At 38.0% G+C, this 15137-nt stretch overlaps 1 protein-coding gene across 1 annotated transcript in view; it reads right to left on the reverse strand.

Annotated features, from left to right (window-relative positions):
* ECPAS (Ecm29 proteasome adaptor and scaffold) overlaps window positions 1-15137 on the reverse strand; it is a 2158898-nt gene that overhangs the window by 269036 nt on the left and 1874725 nt on the right. Inside the window, exon 44 of the mRNA XM_044061033.1 lies at window positions 14478-14670. Within this exon, the coding sequence (XP_043916968.1) occupies window positions 14478-14670 (193 nt within the window). The remainder of the gene's footprint in view (window positions 1-14477; window positions 14671-15137) is intronic.

Raw genomic sequence — 15137 nt, forward strand, 5'->3', positions numbered from 1 at the left:
TCTATTAGGGAAGATATGATTACTGAGATGGCATTCATTGGTAATCTATTCAGACAAAGAGGTTACCCTGAACATATGATAAAGGATGTGACTGAATATGTCATAAGAGAATGGGGTAACAAATACCCACCAGTCCTAGGAAAGGGATTTTCATCACCCAATGTAAATAGATGTAATAAAACAGGGGAACAATATCGAAGGGCATGTATTTTACAATTTGGACAACATGTAGGGGAAGTTAGAAAGATTATAGACAGTAATTGGAATATACTTACTAGTGATGAAGGAATATGTGAGAAATTAGGTGAGAAACCCACCTATGTTTATAAAACAGGGATGAACTTCAAAAGAATGATTGATGTTAGGTCTAACTATAGAGATCATGTTGGGAAGAATGACATGAAAGGGACTAGGAAATGTGGACATTGCCATCAATGTTCCTTTATACTACAGACGGAGAGCATTAGTTTAGACAATAATATAAAAAGTAGAATATCTTTTTGTAAAGGAAATTGTCAGTCCCAACATGTATATTTGGGGAAGTGCACTTCCTGTCCTAGTTTTTATGTTGGAAAAACTGACAGAAGATTAGGCAATAGAATCTATGACCATCTGTACTGTATAAAAAAGAAAGATATGAACAATGCTCTTTACAGACATTTAGCTAGTAGTGTAGGTTGTGATTCCTTTAAATTTGCTATCTTAGAAATGGTTAATACTAACCCAAGGGGAGGTAACATTAAAGCTATACTGGGGGGAAAAAGAAATTAAATGGCAAATTAGACTTAATGCAGCCAGTCCCCCTGGTATAAATGAATATGTCCCTACTAAACCCCTTATTAGAAATTAAACATCTATTAGATGTGCATAAGTTTACTCTTCAGATATTTATCTATTTATATAAATATTTTTTAAGTAATTTATAGGCTATTTATATACATAACACAATGAAATATCTTATGTATTCTCAGTATAATATATACTATACACTGTCAACATGTAATGTTGTGGCTTTTGTTTTTGGTTCTATGCACTATATATATATAAATATACCTTCAGACAAACAAGATTGTGTCTTGAAATATGGGACAGTTTTAATTTTAATTATAATTATATTATTTAGTGGTATCATGACCATATTGATTTTATGTACTGTTGCCTTATGTTTTTAAAACTTAATGATAGTTAATTGATCAGGTGGTGTAAAAGGCGGGTATTTTAAAGTATTTAATGGGCAGGTTTTGAATGTAGAAGTGTTCTGATGAAATCTACGTTAGGTAGATGAAAGCGCTCAACCATTTTACTGTGTTACAATAAAGGAGATATTGTGTATTATATTGGATCGTGGTTTTGTCCTGGGCACAGTTTTGGTCTAGTGTTGGTTAGTAACTATTAAATGTGTTGGCAACATCCGGGGTTTCAGGTCTAAAATCTGGAACCCTCCTTGAACAGTCTACAAATGGGACTCATGCAGCAAAAATGCCAGACATGTATAAGCCAGACAAATGCACAGGGATTAAGACTTGAAAGGCAGAACCCTGAAGCACTTGTAGAGGTCTATCCCCTCCAGTCAGAGACCAAACAATAATGCCTGAAGGTGAAAACCAATGACTAACCGCAAGCAACGCAAATACTTCCAATGACGGGATTCTTGATGTAAGCAGTGGAAGAAGCTCTGTATCTGGTGAGGTGGCTTCTGCAGATGCAGCATTTTCCAAAAAGTGTTTCACCATCTTTACACCCCCCCCCCCCCCGAGGGAAACAACAACGTGGCTGTAGATGGACTGCTTAACAGAAGCCAGACCTAATCTCCCTAAAGAAAAGTATAAGAACGGTTACTTTGGTTATGAAACTTCTGCATTAGTTTCACACAGAACCTTAAAGGATGGAACTTGCCCACATCTGAAGGGGTCTTTCTCCCTGATTTTTGTCGCAAGAGTAAAATTGAGAAATGGAACAACTAACCGACAGACAATTCTGTAACAACATTTTGAAGAAAACATGTTCTAAGGGACAAGTAGTAACACAGAATAGTACTAAGGGATAGTTTATCATTGTGAAAGACAACATATTTCACTATAAATAAGGAAATGAAAACTGTGAGAACCACCCTGCAGAGATGGAAGCCACCAAGAGAAGTATATACCAGGAGGTGAGATTCAATGCTATCAAACCAGTAGGATGAAACGTGGGAAGGGGCAAGCTCTTCATTTAAGACGTTCATGCTTCAACAAAGCTAATGCTTTTTTCAAAGGGGACCAGAGGTACTGAACCCTGTTTAGAAAGAGCCTGACCAGGGCAAGTGAGCCAAAAACCTGCCCTTTGCAATGTTACAATGAGCAGAAGGCGGTAATAAATGCATCATGATAATGGAATAACTGAAACCCAAATCATAGCTGCATGAATCTGTCAGAATCACCTTCATGATTTTTCTAAACTATGATACAGAATCAGAATTGGGCGGCCATGGTGGTGCAGCAGTTAGCGTTGCCACCTCACAGCAAGAGGTTCTCCGGTTCGATCCTCGGCTGAGGTGTCTTCTGTGTGGAGTCTGCATGTCCTCCCTGTGGTTGCGTGGGTTTCCTCCGGGTGCTCCGGTTTCCTCCCACATCACAAAGACATGCTGTAGGTGGATTGGACACACTAAATTTGCCCTAGGTGTGTGTGTGTATGTGTGTGCCTTCTGTGGAAGGTTGGGTGCTGGGCTGGCAACTCGACACTGTAAAACTCCACTGCCAATCATGAGCAGACAGGTGATCCGCTGTGGCGACCCTTAAACGGGAAAAAGTCGAAAGAAGATGATGATGATACAGAATCAGAATTGCCTAGACATAAGTAAGGCCTTGCTGAGTCTAATTATGGTGGCCATCAAAAAAGCAATTACTAGAAAATGGAAATCAAAGTCTAAACCAATTGTACTAGAAAGTAGTAAATATAGTAGCAGAGATAAAACAACTGGAACTGCGATCTTTAGAAAAGGGTAGGAGCAAATTACATAGGAAAACATGGGAACTGTGGGAATAATACATACTGGGAGGAATGAGGTTTACAAGAAGGCAGGATTTGAATGAGCTATGCAATGTTTGAATGACAATGATTGGATAGACTATAAATGATGTATAATGTTTACAACTAAAATGATGTCAATATGGTTTGTTTTCATTTATATAAATCTATGATTTCGTCTGTCATAGGTGATGATTTATTAAAGATGTTTCTTGTTTAAAACAAAAATACAACCTGCATACTCACCAAATATGGAGGTACAGGAAATCTCTCTGTCAAACGAAACTCTTTTACTGAAAAGAGAACATCCACTGCAGGGAAGGCTGCCGAGCTATTATCTGTTGATTTGTTCATGTCCTTGCAAAACACAGATAACTACTAAAAACATGTAACATAACATAGGTGCAGGGAGTAAAACCCTCTTTATAGGGATATGCTTGGCCTTGCTCCTCACTTCCATAAATACTGTTAATATAAATTTGTTTCCTCAGATATCAGTGAAGTGGTTCACTGAAGAACAGTGAGTCTGCTAAAGGCACCAAAATCCTTCTTAATCAGCTTTAGCCACCTCCAACATGCCAAGTGGAAGACCTAATGGAATCAAGGGATCTAATGCAGGAACAATGCCCTATAGGGAAAGAATCTACTTCCTCAACTGAGGGGGACTTCACTGGTTTAGGTACAGAAGATTTCCTGTAATATCAGTGACCTGAAAGACTAAACCCACATCCTTCTAAACCATGCTGGAGTGTAAAGGATAAAAGATGCTCTTTCTGCTCTACAGAGAATGAAGGGAAGATACAAACAAATTTCTCTCATTACAGAAGAGAATAGGGGGTCCCCTATATTCTCTCTCTTGTCCTGCAGAACCAAGAAGAAATGAGAGAGGACGACATTCTTCCAGGTAGCAAACATGGTATATGACACTAGCCAAACTCCATGAAGGTGTAGAAAACAAAATAGCAAAACAAAAATCTGAACTAGCATGGCATCTATGTCATTTCAGGTATACAGAAAACAATATGTGGGTGAATGTATAGCAGTAGACTAGGACATTGATTCCCACTTCTCTGGGAAAATACCAGTAAATAGGATCTTAGGAGGTTACTAGGCTAATGGCTGCAGGGCCTTTACAACCTAGTTAAATTTAACATGTGTTCCCAAGGGTGTCTGGTTCAAGCAGGCACTAAAATCATCACCTATTGCCCCTGTCCAAGAGGGACAAAGGTGGAACACCCAGGGTAAATTTCTGGTTACCCATCCAATCATCCAAATTATGCTTAAATAGGGCCAATGAGGGGCTTTATTTAACATGAATAGGAAGCTTGTTCCAAAGGTGGGGCAACCTCTGTGAGACAAATCTCTCTCTCCAGCAAGTTCTATTGATGTCACATACCAGGTCATTTGAGCGAGTGACCAGTGTGTCATTTGACTTGTGAATGTGAAGCATTTCATTAATGCTGGGTAAGAGATTGCTCTATATGCAAGGCACATGTCGCCTCTGAGCAGTCTGTACAACACAGAGTAAAGTGGCAATGATTTCATTCTGTCTGGGTAAGACAGATGTTGAAGACCCTGCATTTTCTTTGTAAGGAACATCTGTGGTCTCTCCAGTTTCTGCAGGTGTTTGGAAAGTAACATACCAAAGGAAGCATTGTACTCTATTATTGGCCTGATGTGGGAATAGTACAGGTGGGTTATAACCTCTCTTTTTCTGAACGCAATGTCCTTACATATGAGATGAGCAATATACAATGCCCTTTTTGCCACTGTGAAGACATGGTGATCAAAGTTAAGGTTGTTGACCTGTGTGCCCAGATCTCTCACCATGACTGTGTGCTTAGGGTACTGCTATTGATGTGGTAGTTTGCAGGAACATCACCCTTGCCGAAGGGGATGATAATGCATTTTTTTGCATTAAGGTTAAGACCATGACTTTGGCACCAGTAATTAGTCTGCGTAAGACTTTCTTGAAGGATGCTGACATCATTAGGGATTTCAATGATTGCTCCCAGTTTGTAGTCAGCCACAGTTCTTTAGTTTTAGCCTGTACTTCGGATAAGTACAGTCCGAACAGCAGGAGTGCCAGAAGCAATCGCTCTGGAACACCACTGGTTATGGGTCTGCTGAAGGAGGTGGAGTCCCCTATTTTCACTGTATGAGTTCCATCAGTGAGCCAGTTTGCAACCCACCAGACAATATATGGGTTGATATGCAGCTGAGTGAATTCATCAATAATGCCTGAGTGGGGGATTGCGTCAAAGGCCTTGGCTAAGTCTAGGGTAGGCCATATGCACAGATTTTTCCCTTATCTAGGGCTTTGGTGACTGTCTCGAAGTAGTCCACCAAGTTTAACAGACAAGATCTCCCCATGACAAAGCCAAACTGGGTGGGGTTGAGTGTTTCATGATTTCCTACATCTTTGTTAACAAGTTCCACGATGATTCATTCCATGGCCTTGCGGATAAGGCTGGTCAGGCTAATGGGTCTACAGTTCCCGGGGTCCATGGATGCACCTTCCTTGTGCAAAGGGACGATGGTAGCTATTTTCCATTCTGCTGGGATGAAGCTAGTGCTTAGGCTGTGATTAAAAAGCGTGCCCAATGGTGATGGTAATTCCTGTTTTAACCCATGTAAAACACAGCCCGGGATGTTGTCTGGTCCCATACAGGCTGCAGTTTTGGCTTTGGAAAGTGCATTTAAGACCTGCTCCTCGGAGATACCAGGTGTGGGACAGGTGTCAGAGATGCTTTGGGGTATATGTGGTGGGGGCAGGGGATTGAAGTTTTCACTGAACCTGTCAACCTGCTTGCTATATCCACAAATTCTGCATATGTAGTACCATCAACTAGGAACTCAGCTCAAAACTGGTCCTTACTTTTGAGGTTACGGATGTAACTAAAGAATGCCTTGTGGTTATCCTTAGTTAGAGATGCTAATCTGGAATAATAGTTGGCTTTGGAGGACTTCACTAGAAGTCTTATTTGCTTGTTTAAGATGAGGAGGGAGTGTTTCCAGTTTTGAGACAGTTCTTTCCTACTCTTGGACAGCAGTTTCTTTCCCCTATTGTATAGCCTATTGATAGCAGTTGTCCACCAGGCAGGTTTGTTTTTCCTTCAAGATCTTGCTTTGGTTCTATCAGATATGGCAAAGTCAATACAATTGTGCAGGTGCTTGTATAAAGCATTGGTTTATAACTCAGCATAGTGTCTGTTCCATCAGTGGGGTAGGGGCTATGAAACTATTTAAGCTGTCACGTAGGAGGGTGTAATTGGCCTTGGAGAAGTTTTTTAGTCTAGTTGTTGCGAAGGGGGCGGGGGCATAGGATTTTCATAGATCTGGCATTTCATATTTACCACTTATAATACTGTCACTTTGCTTTACTGAGTGCTCTGTAAGTAGAAACTGTTTCAATTTTGCATGAATATAGATGCAGCAGGAAATTATAATGAAACATGGTAATGACTAAAATTACACTTAACAATCATGGGTATAATTCCTGGATTTTCTCATGGAAATGGAATTTCATTTTTGGAGAACTGTAAGTCAGTGTCTATTACCAATGGAGGGTAAGACTTTTACTTTCCATGGTAAGAAAATGCCTTAGTAAGGCAATGTAAAAATAAAATCATCAGTGCTTATACTTCACAGTATCCTGACTTTTTTCATATTTGTAGATAGATGTCATCTTTAAAAGTTGAGGATTATACCATCTTTAAGTTCTGAGTAGTAGACAGTGTGCAATTTAATACTCTCCAGGATTGAGAAGTTATTCAACTCAACATTAGTTGTTGCTCTTGGGGCCCAAATTAGTTTATTAGTTTATAGTAGTACATAATTTATAGAAGTGCTATAAGCAGCTATTTTTAAGCATGTTAATAATCTGTTTTTTTCATACTAATTGCTTTGAATTTTTTATTGGCTGCTTGAATCACATGGTATGAGAAGTGATGTTATTTAATTGTGATTTTTAATGTGCTAAGCAGTTCTGAAGAAGTCTTGTTAGGAAGACGAAAGCGCTTGATTGCTGTTTTTTCTAATAAAGTGGTCTTTGAAGGTGTCAGTGCCTCATTCGTTTCTTTTGGTTCTTGCTTTAAGCTACAACAATGGTGGGTCCTATGAGGGAGACCAGTGGCAAATTTAGCTACTTTTATCGTAGCAGGAGGCACATTTCTTTCTTTGAGTACTGTTTAAGTTTGTTAGGTTGGGAGTGGTGTATAACAAAGTCGGCAATAAGAAGGTGGTGGCTAGAGTTTTTCGTTCAGTATCTGTAGGGAATCCATTGATCCTATAAAGGAAGCCTAGTTTCTGGTGAGTAAATTTAATGGTGTGCAGTATATGCTGGCCATATCTGAGACTGTCAAATATTATAACACCTAGAAGTTTACTGTGAGTTAAAGTTTCAATGACAGTATTATCTGCTGACTTTATGGCAGAAATTGCTTTTGATTTGGGCAACTTTTTTGAGGTAAAAAGCATTAACTTAGTTTTATTGGGGTTGAGCAGGAGGTTTGATTCTTTGAGCCAGGTTTCTACAGAGGAGAAAGAGTTTTGGGTTATGTCTTGCAGCTTATTTACTATTGATGTTGCAAATATTAATGCTGAGTCATCTGCATACTGAACTAAACTAGCATGGTGACTGAAGGCGTGGCGGTAATTAATAAATGTATTACATAGTAGAGGATCCAGGATAGAGCCCTGAGGGACACCTGTAGTAAATGGTTATAAAGATGAGTAGGTTTGCAGCCATTTAATGGCTTGTTGCCTTCCAGATAGGTTACTAAGAAACAACAACACGGAGTATTTTGAAAGCCCCAATGAGGAGAGTCAAACGAGCAGTTGCTGGTGCAAGGCAGTTATCAAATGCCTTTGGCAAGTCTAAGAACATGGTAGACACAAGCAGACCATTGTTTCTATGTTGGTTTATTATATTGGTAAAATATAGTAGAGACTGGTGCTGTGCTGGGGCCTACAGCCATGTTGTGTTTCTGAGAGCAGGTTATTAGAGGTTAGGTATCGCATCAGCTGCATATAAATACATTTCTCTAATATTTTGGAGAGGGGGGACAGAATCGCTATCGGTCTGCAGTTATTAAACTCTGTAGATGTATCACCTTTGTGCAGTGATATGATGTAGGATTTTTTTCCATAGTGATGGAACATATCATTCTGCTATGGACCTATTACTTAGTATGGACACAGGGAAGGCTAGGACTCCTGCGGCCATTTTTAGGTAGTCCTACTATGGCTTTTTTTTGGAAAAGAGACAGAGTTTAAAATAGCAATAGAATGATGATGATTCAGAGGGATTCAGAACATACAAAGTAACGCTATTGTTTGTGAACATGTATGCAGAAAAAGCATTTAACAGGGACTGTTGGGATTTTATATTTGATGGGCCATCCAGGAGTCAATTATCCAGGAAGAGGGAGAGGGAGATATTTCATTCTTTTATCTGCAAGGCCCTATAGAGACAGAAGAAAACGGAAGCATTTTACACTAAAAGCAGTGTCCATCCAGAGTAAAGTAAAGTATTCTTTTGTGGTGGAAACCAGACAAATATGTGGTACAAGAATCCAACTATGTCCAGTCACACCATCTCGGTACCATGCTGTAATAAGACATGAATCACAGTAAAGTCAATATCCACAGCATGATGGATCACATAAGCTCAGTCAAAATGTTGATGGTCAAGAGTGAATGGAAATTTCCTGCCTCCTTCAGAAATGAGAGGCAGCTGCTAAAGTACCCTCTTTCTAATTCCAAAGCAGGGAACAGTCTCAATGGCTCCTACAGGCAGTATAGTCTGGGTCTCTCCCAGATGTTCTATGGAGATGCTTTGGTCTCCAAGTGAAGCATTTTCTGTGGGAAGAACTAAGATATCTAAAACATGGATAGGTGTGATCATGCGGCAAACCTCCTTTAGAAATGGCTCTTCGGGCCAGGGCAAACTTGGACAGCCACCCTTATGGATAACTCTTGGCTAAAGTTAGAACTGCAGCAACTGGGTTAGTCAGGTTGCCTTCCTGGGAAACCTGTATAACACAGCTTGGGGAGGCATGAATGTGTGTGTTTGTAGGCCTGCCTCAGTCTGCAAGGGGGCTGCTTCATCATTGAGAGCTGGGCTCATCTGGCCTACAAGAAAATTGAACGGGAAGGCAAATGAGGTCAAATAAGTCCTCTGTACTGTGGGTCTGAGCCTCTAACAAAATACTCAACTAAATGTGAGAGATGACCAAAAATCACATACTGCTTGAGGAAGAAAAGCATAAGCCATGCCGTCCAACACAGGCACAAGCCTGAGCCTGCTACATTTAGTGACAGCATCAGCAAAGTCAACATGAAACTGGAAGGGTCTTATGGGGGAAGATATGGTCTTTTATCAATGATGTATGGTAGTAGCTAGGGATACCAGAGAATACTGGCTGAGGGCATAATCTTACAGAAATATATGCATGTATTTGGCCTTATATGAAGTGGAATCTACGTGTTTCAGAAAATGTGGGTCTTGGGGAATATTAGACAGATGTTATATTTGAAAAGACTACAGTAATATGTTCCAAACCATGAAAATATACCCAGTGATAGTGAGAAACCATGCACCTACACAAATTAAAAGTCTGTTGTGATAAACACTGGCATTTTTCAGTATTTTTTTTTCTGAAAAGGATGGCATTTAATGACTGGGTAGACCAAATATGAACCACAGCAGCAGAGACTTTGCAAGGAATTGTAAACTGCTGAAGATTAGAAATGTAGCTACTATGAAAGCAAATGTGATATGGAATAATAGTCACAACAGATATCTAGAGGGTAAAGAAGTTAGAATGGCTATGCAAAAGTACTTAGAAAATACGAATGAACATACAGCAATGGTTTTAAGACAGCAATGTTTGATAATAACCTTAGATAACCAGATAGCTGATTTAATGTCTGAGGCATCAAAAGGTTGAAATAACAAAAATCATGAATTATGAGGATGGAAGTTTAGAAGCAAATCCAGGAAAAATTATGAATGCAATGGTAAATTATTACAGTACACTATATAAACAAGATATAGAGGTTGAGAGCAACACACATGAAATCCTAACATATTTGAGACAATTACAGCTCCCTCAGTTAACAGAAGTAGAAAAAGGGTTATTAAATCAAAGATAAGGTAAATTATAATGAAAGAAGCAATGAGAACTGAGAATACAGTGGAAACCTCTGCTAGTGATGTAATTCCAGTGGAAGTGTAGAAAAAAGGAGGAAGAGGCGGCAATAAATGTCTAACTCATATTTTTAATAATACTATCCTGGGTGGGGATGTGTCTTGGAAAGCTGCAATAGTAGTAGTTATACCAAATGTGGATAAAGAGCCTCTGCATTCTGGGTCATACTGACCCATTTTGATTCCAAATCATGGCTACAAAGTGTTTTGATGATTCTGGCAAGATGAATGGCAAAAATATTGCAAACAATAACAGACCTGGACCAACATTGGAACACAGAAGTTAAGGAAATTAACTATATTAACATAACCCATATTATTCAAAAGGATGCAATGAATAACAATAATATATTCATTTTAATCAGTCTGATTTTTGAAGAAACATTTGACAGAGGGAATAGGGAATTTATAAAGAGAACTTTGCAGCAATTGGGCTTCCACAAACATGAACAAAATTAGTATTTAATATCTACAGTGGTACTCAAGTTAAGTTGAAGTGCGGTAGTGAGCTGTCTAAAGCATTTAGTCTTAACAACAGAAACTAGGCAAGGATGTCCCCTTTTATCACTATTGGTTGCTTCTGTTTAGAGCCACTAACCAGGACATTAAACAATCCAACATAATTGGATGCAAATATAAAATGACTAATTAGGAAATTGTCCTTTTTGCAGATGACATATGTTACCACTCTGTGATATGATATAAAATTATATTTGATACACGTAAGTATTTTAATAGACTACAAATTAAGTACAGTGAAAACACGTTACAGTAATAAATTACACCCCAACATATGACTTGGTATAGAACGTCATCAAAACAAACAAAGCCAGCACAATTGTTAGAGGAAAAAGACTTTAATAAAAGTCAGCAGTCCACATACCAGTTTCGGCTAAAAGCCTTTTTCAATGCACAATACAGACTGCAATAAACAGCTCCATATTTATAGGGATGCAACAATACAATCAACCATTCAACACAGTATCTTTATAAATGTTCATTTAGACCAGGTGGAAATAAACAACCCAGTCTCACAATTCGTGCCTTTTCTTTTTTATTTAATATATTATGCCAACCCACTTTGTACTTTTTGTTTCCTAAAAACCCTATCAATAATAATAAACTGAAATTGAGCAGGTGGGTGTTTAATTGTACGTTTGAATAGTGCATTTGTAGGACATTTGTTACTTATATTACTGAAATGTTCTGACATACGAAACTTGATAAGTCTAGATATTTGGCCTACATAAAAAGCACAAGTACACACCACCAAATAAATAACCCAGTCTGTACTACAGTTTCCAAATATATTAATATAAAACAATCAAGATGTGTTTTTGGTGGTAAATTCTTTAGTTTGAAATATGTGTTTACAAAATGAACACTGGCCACATGGATGACATCCTACAATTTTACTGCCATCTAAAGTGCATTGAACAGTGTCAGTAAAAGGCACCCTACATTTATGATGATTGAAATAACCCCCTAGTACTTTGCCCTTTCTAAAGGAGAACTGACATCTGGCCCCTAGAAGATCATTCAAATGCTCGTCAGCAACAAAATGTCCCAATGTTGTACCAAGTCAAGAAAACTAAAGGTGTTGCGTCCATAGCTAGTTAGAAATCTGATAGGTTGATTAGAAGTGCTTTTATTAGTTTTATAGGAACTTCCCCTTTTTCCTGGTATCATGACTAGATGAAACATTTGGGAATTTGGTTAACAAGCAGCTGAAGAAATGTGGGAAGAAATTACTCAAAAGATTCTAAATAAAAGACTTGGTTATTTATGCACAGTGGTTCTTTACATAGGTCAGATTTATTTGTTAAAAAAAAAAGAGAGAGAGAGATTCGATAAGGAAAAATATGAAAAAGGAAATTAAGGAGTCTGTTGAGGTAACAAAAGAGAAAAAGTGCATTGGGGAACTAATACGAAGGAACAGAGTGGTTTGGGACTTCCATATTTGAAGGCAAACTATAAGGCCACACAACTTAGATTAATATATTTGATTCGAGGCATGGAATGTGTGGCCAAATGAAACGCATGATAGGCAGAGATCTGACGAGGTAATAACAGGAGCATACCTGGGCAGATTTAGGAAAGGGATAAAAAGAGCATTACCTACAACTTTGCATACATAAAATTATGAAGCAAGTCTTTATGTTAACGAAAGCTAGACCTTGGAAAACTAGAACAACACTAACAGGTTATACTGTATATAGTAATACGAAAGACACACAAGAACCTGTAATGAACAATAAGAAAAAAGAACAAAGAAACAATGTTTTGGAAGAAGATGATAAAATGAGATAATATAATGGGATGAAGCTACACTAACTTTTGGGTTATCAAACTCAGATGAACCTGCATATATACAAGTTTAATATCATAGTTCAAGGAAGCCATGCGGAGGTTAGACAGCAATTTTTTTAAACCACAAATAGCATATTTTGTAACTGATGCCAGCACAGAAATGGCAGACAAGAAAAGAGTAATAAGAACAGCACATAGGGCAATATTAGATTTGAGAAAACAGTACACTATAAATGTAAAAGCAGCATGATACAAACCATTATATAAAGATAACAGAGATAAGTGACGGGAAATATGTCTTAACCCTACATATGCAACTAAATTGTAAAAATGTATAACTTTTGCATGGAAATATCTGCAAACATATTTCCATACTCTTATGAGGCTTGAAAAAAATGTTCCCACAGACAAAAGGCATATGCTAGAGATGTGATGGTTCAGAATGAGGTTCTTGGGACCATATATATTGCAAATGTATGGATTTGCTTCAGTGCAAAAATGACTTGAATGATATGTTAAGACTTAAACTTGGAAGATAATTTAACCTCAGTACACACGTTTTGTTTGAGTTGATATAAAGTAAAAGGTACCAAAGTTGTGTTATCTTTAGTGCTCACAGTGTCTAAGACAGCTATAACTAGAAAATGGAAGCCCAAAAACAAACCATCAATGAGAGATGTGAAAAAAATCACTACAGAGATTAAAATATGGAAATTAAAACTATTAGAGATCAAAAACAACTCCACATTAAAATGGCTGCATGACATTTTGTAATAGCTTGAAAAGGACATTCACACCAAACAAAGCAACTAAGATGTATATTTCATAGAGTAGACAGCAATCCAAGAAGTGAAGTTACTGCTCCAGTTATCAAGATTTGTACATTTGAGAATAAAGCAATATTGTCACTAATTAATGCCCAATCTCAGTCATCAAGTGGGGAGCAGCTCTCCCTGGCTTCCCACTCCAGAGCATCTTCCCCTTGTGTCTTTGGGTAGCTGGGTTGAAAGGATGGCACTTATGGCACTGTTCTACTTAACGTTCTTCTCCAAACAACAGAGAGATGGCTGGTGTGAGTCCTGGTTCATGATCTGGCAGCCATACATGCTTTAACAGCTTGTATTTCTTAAGCATCAAATGCAAGAACTACTACAGTATGAACACCAGACTCTACAAATGGGAAAAAAGATGTTGCTGGAGCACAGACTTGCAAGAGTCTACTAGTTCTATCACTGACATCACAGCACACAACTTCAAAAGTGGAAGCTGAAGAGAAAAATATCCTAAATTGGGGATCCGTGGAGTGGAAACCCCAACAGTCCACTCAATGATAAGGTCTCTCAGTACCCAATACTTGTTATTCAACAGTACTAAATAAGTAAAGAATTATTTTACTTCCTTTTACAGCTGGTTTCATTGGAATATGTGACAAACTTAAAAGTCGGCAAGTGTCTGCTCATCAGAGAAAAGTCATTACTTATTCCTTCTGTTCTTCAGGACCCAGTAACTACCACTTGATAACTATAATTCAAATACCTATCTGCAACACACGTACTGTAGACAAAGATAATTACGATACTGTAGCCCGTAATGCTCAGCAAAATTATACATACATTGGGGATGAGCATACTAAATTGCTGTCCATGAAATTTTCTAATTCATTTAGTACATGTTGACGTGTATAACTGCACTACAGGAATCCCACAAAGCAGCATCCATATTGCCAGCTAGCTGGGCATTTTGATGTAAAGTTACTATTCACAAAATAATCAGTCCAGCAAACATATGTTACTTAACATGAGCTGAATGACTCAGAGATATATATATATATATATTTTTTTTTTTTATTTTAAGATAAATGATTTATGATTTTGCCTCTAAATTTTAACAAAAAATAAAGACTCAGCTTTCATTACTCAGCATTCTCTCAGGTAAGAAGACTTTATACCTTTTTGATTAATGGTATAAGGATGTCTGCCATTTCTTGGAAGCGATCCTCTTTGGTTTCCATTAGTACATCTGCTGCACATCTCAGTGCTGCCATCTTATATGTGAGGTTTTCTTTTCGGCATTCTTTCAGAATGGCTTGAACAATATCAGTAATGCTGGGCTGGTCAGGAACAGATTTCTGCAACTGCGAACTGTAAATGAAGAAGATGAAATAACAACTTGCATAGTGTAATGATACATAAATTACTACTAAACAAAAAAACAGACTACAACTAATCGCCTAAATCAAACATGGACAAGGTCTTTCTGAGCAGCATCTTTTGCACTTTCAATCAAATAAGCGATGGCAATATGAACAGAATGCCAGTCACTAAATAGCCAATTTACACTTACCACTAGGTCTGTCAGCCTTCAAAAATCTCTTTTTAGTTTTGGCTCTTGTATTTCTGAAAGGCCTTCTTACTCTTCACCTAGTATGACACTGGTAAAAAGGTCAACTGGCTGCATGGCAGTTTACATAGTATTTTGAAAATGAAGAGTAAGACAGCTGATTGTCTGATTTCTTATTTTTCATTTCATCACCAGCTTCTTGAAAAATTCATAAAGAGGAGGTCCCAAAGAACAATTCCTTTTCCAGTGGAAAATTAAGGAGTTACAC

The sequence above is a fragment of the Protopterus annectens genome, chromosome 2.part0 (genome assembly GCF_019279795.1).
Source record: "Protopterus annectens isolate FY-2018-M chromosome 2.part0, PAN1.0, whole genome shotgun sequence".
Lineage (NCBI taxonomy): Eukaryota > Metazoa > Chordata > Ceratodontiformes > Protopteridae > Protopterus > Protopterus annectens.